Source organism: Peromyscus californicus, unplaced genomic scaffold (genome assembly GCF_007827085.1).
Source record: "Peromyscus californicus insignis strain IS unplaced genomic scaffold, ASM782708v3 Scaffold_6__1_contigs__length_162567912, whole genome shotgun sequence".
Lineage (NCBI taxonomy): Eukaryota > Metazoa > Chordata > Mammalia > Rodentia > Cricetidae > Peromyscus > Peromyscus californicus.
The window spans coordinates 51,165,248-51,184,209 of NW_026294584.1; the positions used below are offsets into that span (position 1 = coordinate 51,165,248).

The following is an 18,962-nucleotide window of genomic DNA, read 5'->3' on the forward strand; positions in this document are numbered from 1 at the left end:
GCCCAGGCTGGCCTCAAACTCACAGAGATCTACCTGCCTCTGCCTCCCAAGTGCTGGGATTAAAGGTGTGCGCCACCGCTGCCCAGCTTCTGCTGAGCTCTTAAAGGCAAAGCATCTATTGTACATATGGGTAGAGGAAAAATTAGGCAACCCCTGAACCTAAAACAACAACAACAAAATTTGTATTATTAGGATAGGTTCCTATATCTATCAGACTTAGATATACTATTCTTTTTTTTTTTTTTGGTTTTTCGAGACAGGGTTTCTCTGTGTAGCTTTGCGCCTTTCCTAGAACTCACTTTGTAGACCAGGCTGGCCTCGAACTCACAGAGATCCACCTGGCTCTGCCTCCCGAGTGCTGGGATTAAAGGCGTGCGCCACCACCGCCCGGTTTTAGATATACTATTCTAACTTAAGGAAATATGTAATTATTTGAAATTACACCTTGAAATTACAAATCTACCCATTCATGTAATTCTCAAGCATCTATCTATCAAGTCTTTTTAAGATGGCTAGAAAACTGACAATCTGACACCAATTACTTCCAGATAATGAGGAAAATCCCCAAATGAGCAATTTGCAATCTTATACCTATGTTCTACTCCAAACTCCATAGTCTTTTAGCTTCCTGAACGAAGTGCCTCTGAGTGAAAAAGGAACAGAAACAGTGGTCATCTGACCTGTGAGGCCTTCAGCTAACAAACAGTGCTCAGCTCCCTGTCGTGTGTGTCCTAGGAGAAAAGCACGTGCCTCAAAGAACTGGGTACCGACCGCGTTTACCCATTACAGCGTTTGCTGAAGGAGCGACAGACTGTCTCGCTAAGCAAAGGCCTCTGAAAGAACTGACGTCAGAACACAAAAGCACTGGCCTCTGCAACGCCATCCACACAGGCCATAGCCAAGCAGCAACCACCTCCCCTGAGAGAAGGCAGGGCTCCGGTCGGACACAAACATGGCGATAGATAGATGGAAACATGCTCTACCAATGCCAAGGCTATGTAAATGAGATCGATGGCGCTCTCACCGCTATTGGCTGACGAGATGCCAAGCGGTAAATATAAACAGTGGAGCCTTGAGGACATCAGTTACAGCTACCGATGGAAGTTTAGATAAAATACTTCGGGAGTTGCGATGTGACACACACTAGATGCCCCATAAATACCTAAGACCTGGGCTACAAGAAAATCAGGTGACGCACCAAGCTTACCAGCTTGATGAACCAAGAATCAACGTAAGACACAAGTCAGGTCGACCACTACCAAGCCCAACTCACATCCTTAGACATCCTCACTAGAGCTCATCTCACAAGTGGGAAGCCACCAACCTTCAACCACCGTAAAAACAGGGCACTCATCTGCGCTTAAACACAGCACAAAAGCCACCTACACACAGAAGGAAAAAATTACATGAAACGCCACCCCTCCCCCACCCAGGGAACTCGCCACTTTTAGTTTAAACCCTGCTTTCTGAACCATTAGGAACTCGTTTTTCCATCCCTTAAAAATAAAACCTAGACTAGAGCCAGGCTGGCACTGTAACCCCAACCTTCCGTGTGCAAATGGGCTTTAATCGGTTTTTCCTAAGGAAAAAAACCATGATGAATTCGGGTGTTCGGTATTCAAATTACGGCCAGTTATTTCTGAAGAAAGATGGTTCTTTTGTTCTTTCTTTTTTCAATATATCATCCGGGAGACAAGCCACGCTGTCTGGGCCCCACGGGAACACACTGCCGACAAGTCAGGGGGGTCGAGGCAAAGCAGGTCGGCCAAGTAACAAGAGAGACGCAGGATGAATTTTAAAACGCGTGGGCCGTAAATATAACAAGACCCAGGTGGAACACGGCGCGGCAAAGCCCCCAGTGCTAGGGTCCACCTGACCCCCAGGGAAAGATGACAACAGAAACCAAACAGCAAACCCCCAAAAGTGTCTGAACAGAACACCCTGCGATGGTGTGGAGAGTGCCATTGTATGAATTTACTACGTGACTGATAACAGCTGATGAAAAATCCCCACAGCCACCATGGTGTTTCCATTTTAAAAGTGAAGACAAGGCAGAGTTACAGCCATCTGTTGGCCTTCGGCTCCGCCACCCGGGGAGCTGTGGTCCCGGAGCTGTGGGAGAACACTCAAACGTGCTGGTTCACACAGGCCACACTGAACCAAGGGCAGCCTTGGACTGGGTGAACCATCCAGAAGATTCCGAGCCTGGAGCTAGGGAGGAGTACCCAGCGGCACTTCTCTTCAAGGAACTATCTGCACTGCCTTCCCAAGTGACCACTGCAAACAACAGTTGTCCAGACTGTTCCCCTTGTCGGATACCCTGCAATGGCTGCCTGTGGTACCAGTTCCAATCCCACAGACTTCTGCAAGGCTCTTGAGATGGGTCCCCTGTCACATGAGTTTCGGCTGTGCCCTTACAGGCTTGCTCCAGCTCTCCTTAAGCCTTTACACCCTTTCCGAGTTGTAGTAGTGGCTAAGTAAGAATGGCCCCCATCAGTTCATACATTTGAATGCTTAGTCACCAGAAAGGGACTCTGAAAGGATGAAGAGGACTAGGGGGGGTGGCCTTGGTGGAGTGTGTCAGTGGTGGTGGGCTCTGAGGTTTTAAAAGCCCATGCCAGGCCCAATCAGTCTCTCTCTCTTTCCACTGCCTGCAAATCCAGATGTAGAACTCTCAGGTTCTTCTCTAGCACCACATCTGCCTGTGTGCTACCGTTCTCACCGTGATGATAACGGACTAAGCCTCTGAAACTGTAAGCAAGACCCCAATTAAATGCTTTCTTTTGTAAGAGCTGTCTTGGTCAGAGTGTCGCCACACAGCAACAGAACAGTGACTAAGACGGAGGTCGACACGCTCTTACACCTCAGCTCCAGCCCAGCATCACCTCTCAGAAGGCAGGAGAATGCCCTCCCTCCAAGCTGCCATAGCCCACATTTGCCACGCTTGTATTGCTCCAGGTCAATTTGGGGAAGACTGGGTCTTCTCCATAACTATCACCCTATAAGACAGAGAGAGTGCCTGCTGTTTGTGCTTGTAATTGAGTCTGACCTGAACACTTAGGAGTCCAGACAATGGATGTTCATGGTGTGGGCAGCTCCTCCTGGCTGCCCACAGTGCCAACTTCAGTAGCAACTGAGGGTGTGAACCACCCAGGGGCTACAATTCTGTGATAATAATTGGTAGGGGCCGTTCCCATCAGAAGAAACACACTGCCGTGGGGCCCAGAAGCATCCAACCAATTATGGTGAGAAGGATCCACACCAGTTTTGTAGGTAATAATAACAAATGATGGCTTTGGGCAGAGATGAAAGCAAATACAAATAAAGGAAAGATCCATGGAGCCTCCCCTTTATTACTGGAAATCGGAAAGGCCTGCCTGGAAACCTCAGACACATTGGTCTCTCCCCCTTATCATATTTCAGAAATCACGGACCCTCAGACAATCTGAAGCAGTCTCTTCGTTATAGGACGAAGGGGGTGGGGAACGCAGGTCAGTAGATTTATTGTTTCCAGATGTTTGCAACTCTGAGATCTGCTGGAGGATTTCACAGAGTAACACAGGGCAGCATCAGGGGTGGGCTGAGCAGGATGGGGAGAGAAAGCCACAGGAGCAGGGACATGTCCTACAGTCACAGGAGGACAGCGCCTCACTCGTTCCCTCAGGGACAGGCGACAGACCCTTCCCCACAGCTGTGCAGGCTCAGAAGAGAGGAGAGGTTTGTTTTAAACTAATGGGACCGGGTCACGGTCTTCCTACTGCAGACCCATGGGAGCCTGCACAGAGAGCTGTAATGTCAGCAAAAGAAGACACAGTCTTGCCTCTGATGGTGTGAGCAGACAGTCACTTCCTTGGGGTCCTACCACGCAGATCTTTGCGGCAACGAGGCTGTAAGTGCATACACAAAGACCCCTGCAGCCCCTGAAGAAAAGAACTCCCCAGGCTGGAAGTTCTATTTGGAACCATCCATTTGATTTATAGCAACATCTGCCACATGGAAATGTGACAGAAGTAGAATTGAGAGGGGAAAGCTTGAAGGATACCCTGTTTTTCAGCTTAAGGACGCTGACGGCCGACAGTTTATAGTGGACAAGGCTTCTCCAAGGAGTGTGTATGGGAGAAACAAAGAACAGAAAAGACCCAAACACACAGCCCTCTGTACGGGTTAAGTCTCCCTGTAACAACACTCCTTCACCGGAACAAAACATTTTCCTCCCCATTGTTGATCTGATTTCATGCTGCGACTCACTGAGCACCATGGCAGGCACCTTTTCCACGTCATTTGTTACTGTAACAACTACAGACGCTAGCGCATGTGTAAATAAGTGCGGATGGGTGGGAAAGAGAATATTCATGTACAAAATGCTGCTAGCATACTGACAGCAACAAGCTTGCGATATAATTAAGATTTTTTCATTAGATTAATTCATAAAAAATACTCCTTATTTACTATTTTAGGTATATAATAAATTTAAAAATGAAACTTACTTTCTCATTTAGGAGGCTGAGGTTTGTAATATTTATGGTTTTTGTTTTGCTTTTGTTTTTTCCATGGGTTATGTGTGTGTGGTATGTGGTGGATGCATGTTCACGTGTGTGTGAGCTGATGTTGGCTGTCTCCCTGATCACGCTCAGGCTGGGTCTCTCCCTGAGCCCAGAGCTCGCAGATCCATCGAGTCTAGGTAGGCATCTTGTCCCAGAGAGCCGGTCTCCTCCCCAGGTGTTCTGGGATTACAGGCAGCACCACACTCCCCCAGCGTTTATGTAGGTGTGGAGGATCTAAACAGGTCCTTACTCGTTCTGGCAAATGCTTTCATCACTGAGCCATCCCCAGCCCATTTGGTTTTGTTTCTAGAAACTGTATAGTCCCAGCTGGCCTTGAATTGTGATATCCCTACCTTGACCTCCCCAGTGCTGGGACTGAAGGCATGCACCACTGTGCCTGGCTAACAGATTTTTTTTTTCCCTGAGACCATCTGAATAAAATCAGAAGGTTACCATGGCAATCTCTGATTTCTTGCTCTTTTGCCATTTGCTTGATCTTATCACTTTCAGAACAGAGCAAGCCTTCCAAGATTTACATGGTAGGCATGTGCTAATCAATGCAGCAGACGGACTGCACAGGATGCTGAAATGCATGCTGGTCAATGGCTACAGCTAGAGGCTTTCTCTGGAATGCAGGCGAAGTTTTTGTTCACACCAGGTGAGCTGCTGCATGATGACCCCAAGCCATTTTCTTTGCTATGAAAGCTCATGACGAAAAAAAAAAAAAAAAAATCACAGAAAGTCCCGAAATACTCACATAAAAAAGAACCGCTATTTCTACAAAACTGAATGCTTGGAGAGACAAATGAAAAGTGGGAGGCTGGAGAGATGGCTCAGCGGTTAAAAGCACTTGCTGCTCTTCCAGAGGTCCTGAGTTCAATTCCCAGCACCCACATGGCAGCTAACAACTGTCTGTAACTCCAGGGATCTGACACCCTCACACAAACATATAGCAATGTGCATGAAATAAAAATAAATAAATTATAAAAAAAAAAGAATTGATATTTCTACAAAACTGAATGCTTGGAGAGACAAATGAAAAGTGGGAGGCTAGAGAGATGGCTCAGCGGTTAAGAGCACTGACTGCTCTTCCAGAGGTCCTGAGTTCAATTCCCAGCAACCACATGGTGGATCATAACTATCCATAATGAGATCTGGTGCCCTCTTCTAGCACACAGACAGAACACTCTGTGTGTGTGTGTGTGTGTGTGTGTGTGTGTGTGTGTAACACTAATAATAATTTATACATAATATTATATATATTATTTATAGTAAATATCTTAAAAAGAAAGAAAGAAAAGCGGGGAGCTAAAACAATTGCTATCAAATTAGGTATGGGTAAATCAACTTAAAAAACAAACAAACAAACGGGGAGAGGAAACAAAAAAATAAAAACCCACTAGGGAGTTCATCAGGGCATGGGAAATGTGGAAAGGTGCATTAAAAAAAAACCTAGAGAATCTGCAGCTGCGATTCTCTGTCCTGATCTAAGGAATAACAAATGAGGAGCAGCAGCTGGCATAGGCCCTGTCTGTTTCAAGAGCAGCTCTGAGTCCTTCTCGGCAGACAACCACTGGCTGCAACAACAAAGAAGTGGATCTGCTGCAAGACTGAAGGCCGTCATAACACTGAAGTTTAAAACTCCTCGGACCAATTTTTAATGCTTAAATGGGCACTGGAGAGATGGCTCTGTGGTTAAGATCACTTGCTGATCTTCCAGAGGACCAGAGTTTGGTTCCCAGCACCCATACTGGGTGGCTCACAAGCACCTCTAATTCCAGCTCCACAGGATCCAACATTCTCTTCTGACCTCTTCAGGCACGATCATGCGCACGCGCGCGCACACACACACACACAAAAATGGGTTCCCAACATGAACAGAAAGAAACTAAGAGCCATCTAGTGGATCTGTGTGAAGAAAGATACACAGATCTGAAGGATGGCCACTGCTCTTCAAAAATAGCCAGAGTGAACAGATCACAATTAATTCACAGGATGAAGTGATCTACTGAGCCTCTCAGATTAAAATCACAGTGGACCCCAGGCTCACTCTGCATGTTTTTACAGGTCTTGTTCTTGGGTTGTATTACTAATACAGAGATCTGGGGCCATGGTAAACAGACATGAAGACAGAGGACCCCCGTTAGACCAGACCCTCCCTGTCCTCCCGCATCCAAGCCTGGACCTGTTTCTGCCCCACGAGGATGCTCACGTGGACACTGAGGTGGGGGCTTACCTTCTGCCGCTGCTGTATGTTGGCCACCGTGTCAGGCTGAAAATCCAGCTTGTCTGTGCGGCACAGCTTCCAATAGAGGATGACGACAATCACAGTGACCACCAGCACCGGGATGACCACGCCAACCACGACCCACAGGTTGCTGCTCTGTGACTCGGGGGACGGCCTCTTCATTCTGTCCACAGCTGCAGATGAGCAGAGGAGGGAGAAAGGCTCTCAGCAACATGCTCTTCACTCACTCGATGGATAGATTTTGCCTTCCTCCGAGAGACTCGGGGGTTTGTCATACAGCTCACGCCACGGAAATAACCAGACACATTCGCATGTCGCACAAGGAACACACCAGGGTTCACAATGACACATACAATGTGCCAGAGGACAAAGTTTGGTCGGTTCTAGTCTCTTGGTGTCTAGTTTATTCTTCCTGCTCCATAACATCTTATAAAAGAGTTCTGTACAGCCTCATTCAAAATGGTTCTCTTCAAATATGAGAAGAGCAGCTACGTGGTCAAGACACAGCTGTGAGCACCGTATCCAATGGGAGCAGGCATGACCCTCCAGGTCTCTGGAAAGAACGTGAGCTGGAACTTGGAGATCTGGGAAGGAAGCTCTTCCCCATTCTACCAACTCACTTCCCTCTGTGTCCTTACCTACAAATGTTTACTAATGGTGCCAGACACCATTCTAAAGGCAAGGTGTGCTGATGCACTAGCAGACAAAAGCCCTCGGAGTGCATTGCTTCTAATGGCAGTAGGGAAAGCTACCAAGCAGTGAATCCCCAAATAATGGTGTCTGAAATAATGGTGTCTGGAATAATCTTTTTGTATACTGTGAAGATGTATCGCTCTGATTGGTTTAATTAAAAAACTGAACGTCCAGTAGCTAGGCAGGAATTCCAGGCACAGAGGACGCTGGGAAGAAGAAAGGCAGAGTTGCAAGCCAGACAGGAAGGAAGCAGGAAAGCAGGATGGACAGTACGTAGATGAGGTAAACGAGCCTCGTCGGGGCAGCACACAGATGAATAGAAACGGGTTAAGTTACAAGAGCTAGTGGGACAAGCCCTAAGGTACAGGCCAAGCTTCCATAATCAGTAATAAGTCTCCATGTCATTATTGGGGAGCTGACGGTCCCAACAAAAATGTCCAACTACAAGTTACAGCACCATAACAAAGGCAACTGGGCACGTCCACCTCAGCACCTGAAAACCTGACGGAGATGGTGCTGTTCACGGCTGCACTTACCATTGTGTGAACGGATAGACAAAATGTGGTATGCCCAAACAGCAGAGCACTAGTCAGCTTTTCAGCAGGAAGTGGGGTACTGTGGAGCTAGCTGGCTCATCAGGTAAGCATACTTGCTGGATAAACAGAAGGACCTGAATTCAGACCCCCAGCACCCAGGTCAAAGAAGGTCATGGTCACAGTCCCACCTGTAACCCCAAAACCCTATAGAGCAGACAGGAGAATGGCTGGGCTTAACAGCCACCAGCCTAGCTCCAGGTCCAGTGAGAGACCCTGTCTCAGAGGAATTGGGTGGAGAATGACAGAGTGGGACACCTGTCTCGCACACAAACACAGAAGAAAAAAGAAGACCAAGAAAGGAACCTCAAAATAGCCACGACCGGAACGGACTCTGAAAACATGCTCTTCGAGAAAAGCCAGACACACAAGGATAAGCGTCGTACCAGAGAGGCACCTACAACAGTCAGATTTATAGAGAGAAGAAAATTGGCTTCCAGGACCTGAGGGCCACTACCCAGCGGGCAGAGCTTCTGTACCCAGTGGCAAGCTCTGGAAAAGAAGAGAGGAGGTCGCTGCAAACACTGAGTACAGCCGATGCCACTTGTTCATGTGTGTCAAGATGGTTTGGAGAAGGTCAACAGGGTTACAGGTGTCTTCTTTCCTTTTGGTTTTGAGATTATAATTACGTAGTTTCCCCTTCCCTTTTCCCTCCAATACATGTACTTTATCACCCCGCTCCCCATAAAGAAGACTCTTGGGTTTAACTAAAGGGAATGCTTGTTAGGAAACGGAAGTCTGAACATGGGGTTTCGGGGTGTTGTCTTCCTCACCTGTGACCTGTGAACCCTGGGAACATGGACCTTACTGGAAACTGCTTTATTAAAGGTGTCGATAACTGGATGGCATTAAAGCGAACTGTACTCCTTTGGAATCGCCTGTCTGCACTCACAGCCGTGCCCACACACCGCAGCCTCTCACCTTCCACGCCTCAGATAACCCTGCACGGACCCTTCTGCTCCCATCCCTCGCCAATTCCCTTCGCTGGCCGATCCTCTGCCCTGTGTCCTCATTCCTTGCTGATCCTTCTCACTTCCGGTGCCTTACTGCTCTCTTAAAACGCCCCTTCATTCATTCTCAGTCTTAGATGCTGTACAGCTCCTCCTTGCTCCGCTCACCCCAGCTTCCAACACTGTCTTTTCAAACACCCCTAAATTGTGATTGGCAGGGACGAAGCTCTGAGCTTCTTCCTGTCACGGTAGCTAATTCCTGCTCCAGGATCAAAATATGTCTGCTCAGAGATGGAGCAACAACACAAAAAGATTATATTATTATTATTATAGATTATTTTTATTTTGGATGCATGAGAGCTTTGCCTACATGTATGTCCGTGTACCACATGTATGCAGTGCATTCGGAGGTCAGAAGAGGGTGTCAGATCCCCTGGAACTGGAGTTATAGGGGTTGTAAACTGCTATCGGGCGCTGTGAATCCATCCCAAGTCCTCTGGAAGAGCAGCCAGTGCTCTTAACCACTGAGCCTTCTCTCTACCCCCAACAAAAAGTCTTAGAGAAGTTTATGTTTAACAGGGAGAGAACAAGGTCTGTATTTTAAAGTGTGGCCTGGATGGAATTTACATAAACAGCTCATGATGCCTAAGAACAAACAAAAATGGGCATGCTGACAGTTCAATGGAGGAGCTGAGAGAACTGGTATTCTTCTGAGTTCTAATCTAGGAAAACCACAGAGAGGCAGGTGTCCTCAAGGTCCCTCTGGCTGGCCCTGGTAGGAAGTGAGGCTTCTTCTACCAGCCCTGAAATCCCAGCATGTTTGCCCACATGGCCTGGAGCGGTCCTCAGGTCAGGAGACTCAAGTTAGGACCTGTCACGGACAAGGAAGGAGAGGGGAACAAGACCAGGGTGAAGTAAGCTTTTAATGAAATGAGCAGAGCACACCTTGAGACAGGAAGGTGGGCAGGTCAGAAAGACGCGCCCGCCCTAAGTCTTTGCTCTCAGGGCTTTTATTGAGAGGTCAGGCAGACTCAGGCGGACACCGTTCCTAGGTGAGGACACAGAGCCCCATGTGTGTGGAAAGCAGGCTGGGCCTTTTTGGGTCCTTGCACATGCATGTTTAGTATGGAAAGCCACGTCACGAGGGGTGGTATACATGTGTGCTGTGTAGAATTTACTGTGTGGGCTAGCGAAGCTATAGAAGCCCTACCGTGCACAGATAGGCCTGGAACCCCCTGTGTGGGTTCTGTAGGAGTCATCTGAACTTGTTGGGGTCTCACGGCATGTGTGTGGTCCAAGTCAGCGTGTGTATTTTAGATGGAGGAAATGGCTCACCACATTTCACTGTTTTTAGTTTACCTGCTCTCACTCCTTCCTGCCTTTGGTTTCTCTTAGCTTTGGGGCCAGCTAGAAGCTACTTGTGGATTTCTCATTATTTAATAAAGCCAGCACCGGTTAATCTTGTAACGCTGTGGTCAATGACAAGCACTTGGAGGATTGCTGACTTGCTTGGATAGGCCAGTACATGAAAATCTGCACCCCCATCATTTCCTAACTCCCTGCCAACCCCCAACAGAAAAGTGCCTGTATCCTCTCAAAATCAAGCTTGCATACACCATGGAGGGAGGCAGCCCTCTCATCGCCCGCCCCCGGCTCTGGATGCAGTGTTAGGAAGTGCTTTTTTATTAGTTCCTCACTGATTTGAAACAGACCCCACTACGCAGTCATCTCGGGCACACCAAACAGCCTACTAACGGTATCACATCATCTCTCTCACTGTCCATCAGACGAAGGAAGTGCACACAGCGGCCCTCACGCTGGTTAGTCTCCAGGGACAAGGACTGATTTCCCCCAAAGCCTCCTCCAAAGGGTGATTTCAAAGGGACTGTTTAAAAGCTGGGCTGGAGGCACACCTCGGTGGTTAAGAGCACTTGCTGCTCTTCCAGAGGACTTGGGTTTGGTTCTTAGCATCCACATGGTAGTTCACAATCCTCCATAATCCAGTCTCAGTGGATGCAATGCCCTCTTCTGACCTCTGTGGGTATTGCATATATGTGGTACACAGATACCTATACAGGCAAAACACCAGTACACGTAAAATAAAAAAATAAAATTAAAGAGTTTAAAACTGCATTGTTGACTTTATCAGGGAGAGCAGAGTGTAACAGCTTAAAGCTGATGTAACTGGGCTGCAATGTTCCAGAAGTTGGACCTGAAGGATATGAAGACAGAAACCAGAAGATGCCTGGGGGTGGATTGCCTCCATAGGGAACATCCTCATCCATATGGCTCTGCTAGAGTCACTCCATTTATCTTAGAGATGTATTTATTGTTATATATATATATATATATATGAATGAGTGTTTGCCTAGATGTATGAATGTGCCCTGTGTGTTTGGTGCCTGCAGAAGCCAGAAGAGGGTGCCAGGGTCCCCTGGAACTGGAATTATGATGGTCATGAGGGTGCCCGGAACTGAACCCAGGTAATCTTCAAAAGCAGCCAGTGTTCACAGCCACTGAGTCATCTCTCCAGCCCCATTACTCCATTTACATGAAAGAAACTGGGTATTAAATGAGGACTGAGAGGCACATGAAATGCCTGCTATAAAGAAGCTGGCTAATGATTTCGTCCAGAGAGTTGTAACTGACAGAGTGAACATAAAAGTTCCACTTGTTACAGACAAACTAGGCTGTAATAACTGATCTTCCTAATGAAACACAAAGCTACTTGAGAAGTACAAAAACATGTCTTGTGGTCATAGCATGCCCTTATGTCTGTGACGCTTGGCCTCTGTGAGTGTTCATGGATTGTAAATTATGCCAACTCTACTTTCTTACAAGTGTTAATTACAAGATTATGTCTGAAATGGGACTGTCTTAGTGGTCATTTCTGATTGCATCTTTATAGCTGTCTAGGGTATATTTGTGAAGAGCCCATTTTACGGACATCAGCATGCATCCACAATGACATTTAAGCACAGGTCTATCAGTCTATCTTTTTAATAAACATACTGATGAAGGAAAAAAAAACTTGCATTGTCTCCTACCTCTCCTCAGTAAAGTTCTTCAGTACTCGTCTGCTATTAAGACATCTGCCTATCCCTCTCCTTCGGGGAGCAGGTTTTCCCACACACTATCAAGGCTGCTCTGGATCATGGAGGGAAAACACCACGCGAAGACTTACAGCAGTCTGACTTGTAAAATCCTATTTACAGAGTTATTTTCTCCATGCTGCTCCCCATTTCTTCATTTTCGATACACACCCCAAATCTGGCATTTAGAAAAGAGGTATTGAGAGCAATCATTGCCAGAGGGCAGGGCCCAGTACCTTCCAAAAATAATAAGAACTAGCAAACACGTCTTTCTAACTGGGGAGCAGCGTGAGGTGAGGGAGAAACACACTGAGGAGAGAGTGAGGATCAAGGGACTCCTTTGTGCTAAAAGACCCCGAAGGAAGCCAGTCAACCTAGAGGGCACCTCCCAGCTTCCTGAGTGACTCACTGTCCCCACCAACATGCAGGGTGTGACATGGAAGATTTTGGAATAAAAACAGAATAGGTACATTATTTTACCTAAGACAGTTTTTAAAGTGAAAACTAGTACAGGGTAGGGAAAGGGTGTTTGTGTTGATGTAAGGTCCTGTGACTCACCAGTAACTCCATGAATATGAGGTGTGAGGTAGGAAAAACAACAGCAGTGGCCACAGGCACACAGATGGAAATAAAAATGAAGAGGGTTTCAGCAAAGAAATACAAATAAAGCCACGCAAGCCTGATGTCCTGAGTTGGAACCCCGGAACCCCATAAAGATGGAAGGAAAGACCTGAGTCTACAAAGTTGTCCTCTGATCTCCACAGAATCACCATTGCATGCATACATGTGTGTGCACACATGGAGTGTATACTTTGTAATTTTTAATAAATTAAGAAAAATATAAGAAAGTCTCAGCAAATGGACATCAACAACCAGCCTCTCCCGTAAGCACCACTTCAGGACAAGGTTTTAGGACATAAATCTACACACCGGTCAGAATGTCGTAGTAGTTCAGAGATCTCTATCAGAACACAAGAGGCTTTGGACCCCAGCATGCTCGACAGGGTAAAACTCCTGAACTTACGCTGGGCAATGGCGCCTTGAATCCGGTAGCCTAAGATGATGGCCGCTCTCTGAAGGTCTACCTTGTTGATCAGATCTGAAGACTCAGCTGCACTGAGTCTCTCTCCATCTTGATTCTCCACAAAGTAGATGAGCTGCACGGGATTGTCGTCTCCCTCCAGCCTGGACACGTTCACTACCTGCGACAGACGGAGTCCATCAGCATCAGGGAAGCTCAGGCTGCCAATGCCCCTTCTCAGGGCACTCAATCCCTAGTGTGTGACTTGGGATTTGTCCCAGCACTCTTCCAAAGCTCACTACCACATCCGGGAGTCCCAGAATCTCCTCGGTGCTCTCTACTGGTGGAGACAGAGTTACAAGGAAAGTCCCTCTGTGTAGAATAGCAACTATACTTTGTTTCAATGTCTTCTTTGAGACAAAGGGACCAACAGCATGCATAGAACAGCACCAGACAGTCTGGAATTGTACCAACAACCTCCAACAAGCTCACCATGCCATGGGAGTGAACCTATACTTCTACCCTCTAGACTAGAAAGTCTGGGGAATACAGGAGCTACAGCTTCTTCTCATGGAAATCACTCTCAGTGGTAGCCACTTTGATTAAAGACTGTGAAAGCTGTCCAGTCTAGAAGGAGCCATAGGAAGGTCTAACTCCAGCATTCTTTCTGGATGATGGCTAATCAGATATATATTGGGAACCACAATATACAAGGTATCTCCGAGTCAACCACTTGGGTGACTAAAAGTATGTGTGTATTATACAAAATTATGTGGCCCAATGAAGAAATTTTGAAAAACACATGTAAAAAACTATACAGAATAAAATGAAACCCTCTTGAAATTCAACCAATTACAGAAAACCACTCTAAAGACTTGAGCATAGTTCCCTGTGAAAATTCTGTATTACTTCAGGGTTGTTCTTCAAGTTCCTCTCTACAGCTCCTTTTCAGAGCACATTTCTGTATTACTAATTTTTTTAAATTGCTGGAGGACATTCCAATACATAAAGATTTACTCTTTACCCACTCCCTGATTCCTAGAGAGTTATATGTTGGCTCAATATTTTCTTATCTCTTTTGTTAATTGGGAGGGGGTTGAAACAAGGTCGCACTCTGTACCCTTGGCAGGCTTGGACCTCGCTCTGCAGACCAGGCTGACCTCTAACTCTTAGATCTGCCTGCCTCTACTTCCCTAGTGCTGGGATTAAAGGTGTGCACCACCATGCCTGGCTCTTTTATTAGTTTTTAAAATTGCACTTGTTTGTTTGTGTGTGGGCACACGTGTCCCTCCTTGTTTTACAGGTGGAAGTGTACAGAGGACAACATGCAGGAGGCCCCTGCACTCACACGCACGTGCCAGAGTCGGCTCTCTCCTTCTACCATGTGAGGCCTGGGGCTCAAACTCAGGTCATCAGACTTGGTAGCAAGTGTCATCTCACTAGCCCCTGTTCAGTATTTTCATTTTCAGAAGTAAGGTTCAGGCAGAGAGCCTTGTACTTCTGAACACAACACCCTTTGTAGAGACCAGAAACAGAGAGTGGCCTCCGGGCAATCCGTCAGGTGGCACTGGTCTGAGGAAGCTTGGTTACCTTCCACAGATGCGATGTTCCTACCTTAAGAAGCTGGAGTATCCAGTTTATCACCTGATCACCCAGGTTCCTGGTGCTCTGTAACTGCTTTACATGCACACTCAGCCCTTGTGGAGCCATGGGCTATTGGATAAGGCAAGGCCTTCATGATTCATCTTAATGTTTATTTTGTTGTATGCTTATTTAATTAACAGTCATTTACCAGTGCTTTTTCCTTTCTTTTTTATTAGTTTTTTTATTCATTTCTTAGTATTTGGGGCTGGAGAGATGGCTCAGTGGTTTAGAGCACATACTGCTCTCAGAGATCTGAGTTCATGTCCCAGAACCCATGTCGGGCGGCTCACAGCCAACTGTAACTCCAGCTTCAGAGGCCTCCGCAGGCCCCCGTACTCACATGCACGCACCCTTACACACATACACATAATTAAAAATAATAAAACAAATGTTTAAAATCTTAGCACTCTGTAAGCTTCCCCGGGGTGACTGCACCTGGCAAGGAAACCATTCGGGGAGCCTAAGAACCGCGTGTCCGGGCGGGGAAGAGAAAGCAAGCCCAGGAGGGACGCATTTGGTGAAGGCACTGGTGGACAGGGACAGTACTTCTAGGTAAAACTGGCACCCTGACCTACCCATGCCACTTCCCCATCTTGTTCTCACACCCCTGCCCCACCCACCTGTCACCCTTCACTGCTGGGTTTCACCCTAGTTCTGGGTTTCTGAAATGTTCTGTGATCCTCCAAGCCTGTAATTGACTGGTAGAGCAAGAGACTCATACCATTCACACTGAGACAGGAATTAAACAGCAGCTCCACCCCCAAAGTTCTGTGAGTATGTGTGTCTTTAAATAGGTCATTTTTCAATTCAAACAGATCTGCTCCTGTGGTCTGCCTGCCTGGTTCCCAGAGAGAAGACAATTTGGGTAACAGAAGACAACCAGGTTGGCGGGAGGTGGGAAAGATGAGAATTCTGAAAATGTCCCTCTGTCAGCTTACGACTCCCCCATCAAGGATTCATTTCTAAAATGCTGCTAGTACCATAAAACAAGGTCAGCTGCTGGTGATTTTAAAAGTTGCTCTTCAGAAAACAAAGCCTTATGATGACACAGGAACCCAGTGGTAAGTTTTCTTCCACACTCCCTGTATTCTAGGGCTAGGCCAATGAATTGCTAAGGTTTCTGTCTAGACTCTAAGTCAACTCACAAGGCTGCCATGTTCAGTAGAACAATCAGTTCACGTCAGGCTTTTCCCACTTGCATGAAAACAGCAGATTTCCAGGGGCTTTTCCTCCGCTCCCTACCCTCCTGAGTGAGTACCTGCACCACACTGTTCCCAGCGGCCACAGTGGCCCTCCGCCACATTCTTCTCCTGGTAGGCACCTCACTGAGCAGCTGGGCCAGTTTGCGCTCCATCTCCGCCGGAAACACTTCATTATGGAGCTGCTTCTCCACAACTCCCAGGAGGACTGTGTTCAACAAGAAACAGTGCACTCAGAGCAAGTCAGCATAGACAGTCATGAACATGGGGGGCAGGGACCACAGCATGTGTGCACATGTGCAAAATCCCATACAAGATTACCACAAAACACTAACTACTAGACGGGAGACATAAAGGGGGGAAACTCTATGGGAACAGGGTAAAGGGCCCTCCAAGTGGCCCAAGTCCATGGCAAACTGAAGAGAAGAAGCCCCAGGAACTCAGCAGTGGGAGCTCTGAGCACAGAGCATCTATTAAGATCAAAGGGTCCCGTCAGTCTGTGCTACCTCAAACTTCTGGACAGTCTGAGTTTTTATCTTGTCTTTGAACATAGACTTACAGTCTCCCTTAAGGAGAGGGCATCTGCCTGCTTCTTGCTATCTGTATCAGACAAAAGTATCTCAACAGATAATCGGCTTATCCTCCAGTTGATGGGGAAACAGCCAAAATGGTTTCAGCTCTCTCTGAGGTCCAATGCCAGGCAAGTCACTCAACACTCTGAGGTCTGGAAAACGGCATCTACACAATGCACGAAGAGCTGAGGTCACACAGGCGTCAGAGCCCATAAACGGCGACTGTCCATACTTAGACACTCTCTTTCCATATGACCGGTCACATGCTGCCTGCACACTGGGACCTGGGACTCTTAGAGAGCCGTGCACTGAAATATCATGTCCTCAGTCTAAATACATGGCCCTATCTGTGGGCGTATCAACCTGGATGTGCCCAAGTCTGTCTAAATACCTGACCCTGGTTCCCGAACTAGCAATACCCCATCTAGCAATACTTTCAGAAAAAAAGTATTTTCAGCTTGCTTCTGAGCTTCATCCTACGTCAGGTCAGGAGACAACTGCAGATTCCGGGCAGACTCTGCCCTGGACTTGATGTATGAGTTTTAAAGGAGTCCTTTCTGTGCCATAACTCAGTGGGACACATTCCCATAGCCCAAATCGAATCCCTTTTCTCATTCATTCTCTGCCAAGAATTTAAAGTACATCTTGTCCTCAATTTATGAATCAGGAAGGGTGCGTCGTTCCCCATATGCCCCCACAGACTTCTTACTGGAGAGGTCCCCAAACATTACGTAAACTGAACATACCTGTTCTGACCCAAGAGGACTTCAGTAACCGAGACAGGTTGAGCTGTGGGTACTGGAAGGCTACGAAAGGCAAGAGTCGGAGGAGAAAAAGACTGTGAGAAACACGTTTCCACTCAGAAAGGCAAGTATTCTGAGAGCATGGGGTAAATCATAGCACATTACCTTCCCTACACTATAGCACTCTTCGAGACCCCCAAATACCAAGAGTATGAAGACAGACAGACACCAGTTTCTGAGTCCCTAGGAGAGGGAAGGATAAAAGGAAAGAGAGGGGCTTCTCTGGCCTCATCACGGACCACTGCATCACACACAGGCCACTGCAACGTCTCAAAGCATTTGTAAGCTGTGTTTTTCAGAGCCAAGAGCTTTCTCAGTAATGCGTCACGGTAGAGTGAAGCATGTTCTGGCTTGCTGGGAACTGTCTCTGGGTGCTCCTGCTTATTATTTTAGCTGTATGTACATATATTGTACAAAAATAAAAACTGTTGTATATAAATAACTTCCTTGTCTATATACATTTTTTATGATTTATGTACTTTTTTTTTTTTTTTTTTTTCGAGACAGGGTTTCACTCCGTAGCCCTGGCTGTCCTGGAACTCGCTCTGTGACCAGGCTGGCCTCAAACTCACAGAGATCAGCCTGCCTCTGCTTTCTGAGTGCTGGGATTAAAGATGTGGACCACCCCACCCCACTTTATGGTTCATTTTTAATCATGTGTGTTTGTATGTGTATCTGTACACATGTGAGCGTGGGTGCCCCCAGCGGCCCCTGGAGAAGGAGTTACACAAGAGCACCATGTATGTACTCTTAATCACTGCACCAGGCCTGCAGCCCCACCTTCATATTTTATAGCTTCTTCTTAACTTAATTAATAATATATTGAAAGCCATTAAGAAACATGGTTTAGGATACTTGGCTGGTCCATTTCCAAAAGAATTTTATTTTATTTATTTGCCTGCCCTTAATTCTGGATGTACTGCTTTCTAAAGCAAACATCCCCCTCGTCTTCCCCAGCTGCCTGGCAATCTGACTGCTCCAACCAGGAAGGTTGTTTTCATTTATTACTTTTTTATGTATTTTTTAACTTAATGCACAGTAAAGTTCACTCTTTCTGGCATCCGGTTTCATGGGTTTGGGGAAATGCCCCATTGCATAAGCATCACCAAGTGAGGACCCGGAAGTTTCATTCCCTAGCCTCCATCCCCAAATCCACCTCCACTCCCCTTCTGCAGACCAATGTCCTCTCCACCTTTACCCCCGAATAGCTGTTCCCCATCCCTATGGCGTCCTGTTCTCCAGAACCAGTACACTGTTTATAGTGCCCCTTTATTCTCAAAAGCACACAGGAAAGGGGGGCACAGGGGCAGAGAACTGCTCTGAGCCTGCCCTGGCTGGGCTTGGTAAGTCCTGATTTTATTCAGGAGTTCAGTCAAATATGTCCTATGGAAAAGAAGGTCCAGTGAACCTACTGTGTACAACATTATGAAGGCAGGTGCACAGCACTACACATTCATTTCAACTGCGAAGCGTGAGCCCCACCATAAACCTACAGGCTCTGGGATGCCTGTGTCAGTATGTGTCCTCTGGTGATCAGTGGGCCACTCCGGCCAGAATGTTATGACGGAGACGTCGTACCTGTGAGTGAGCAGGAGCACAGGAA

The 18,962-nt window shown here is 46.9% G+C and overlaps 1 protein-coding gene across 1 annotated transcript in view; it reads right to left on the reverse strand.

Moving 5' to 3' along the window:
• Kiaa1549 (KIAA1549 ortholog) overlaps positions 1–18,962 on the reverse strand; it is a 132,984-nt gene that overhangs the window by 42,560 nt on the left and 71,462 nt on the right. Inside the window, 4 exon segments of the mRNA XM_052719630.1 lie at positions 6,781–6,965; positions 13,145–13,322; positions 16,044–16,192; positions 17,303–17,362. Coding sequence (XP_052575590.1) covers positions 6,781–6,965; positions 13,145–13,322; positions 16,044–16,192; positions 17,303–17,362 — 572 coding nt within the window.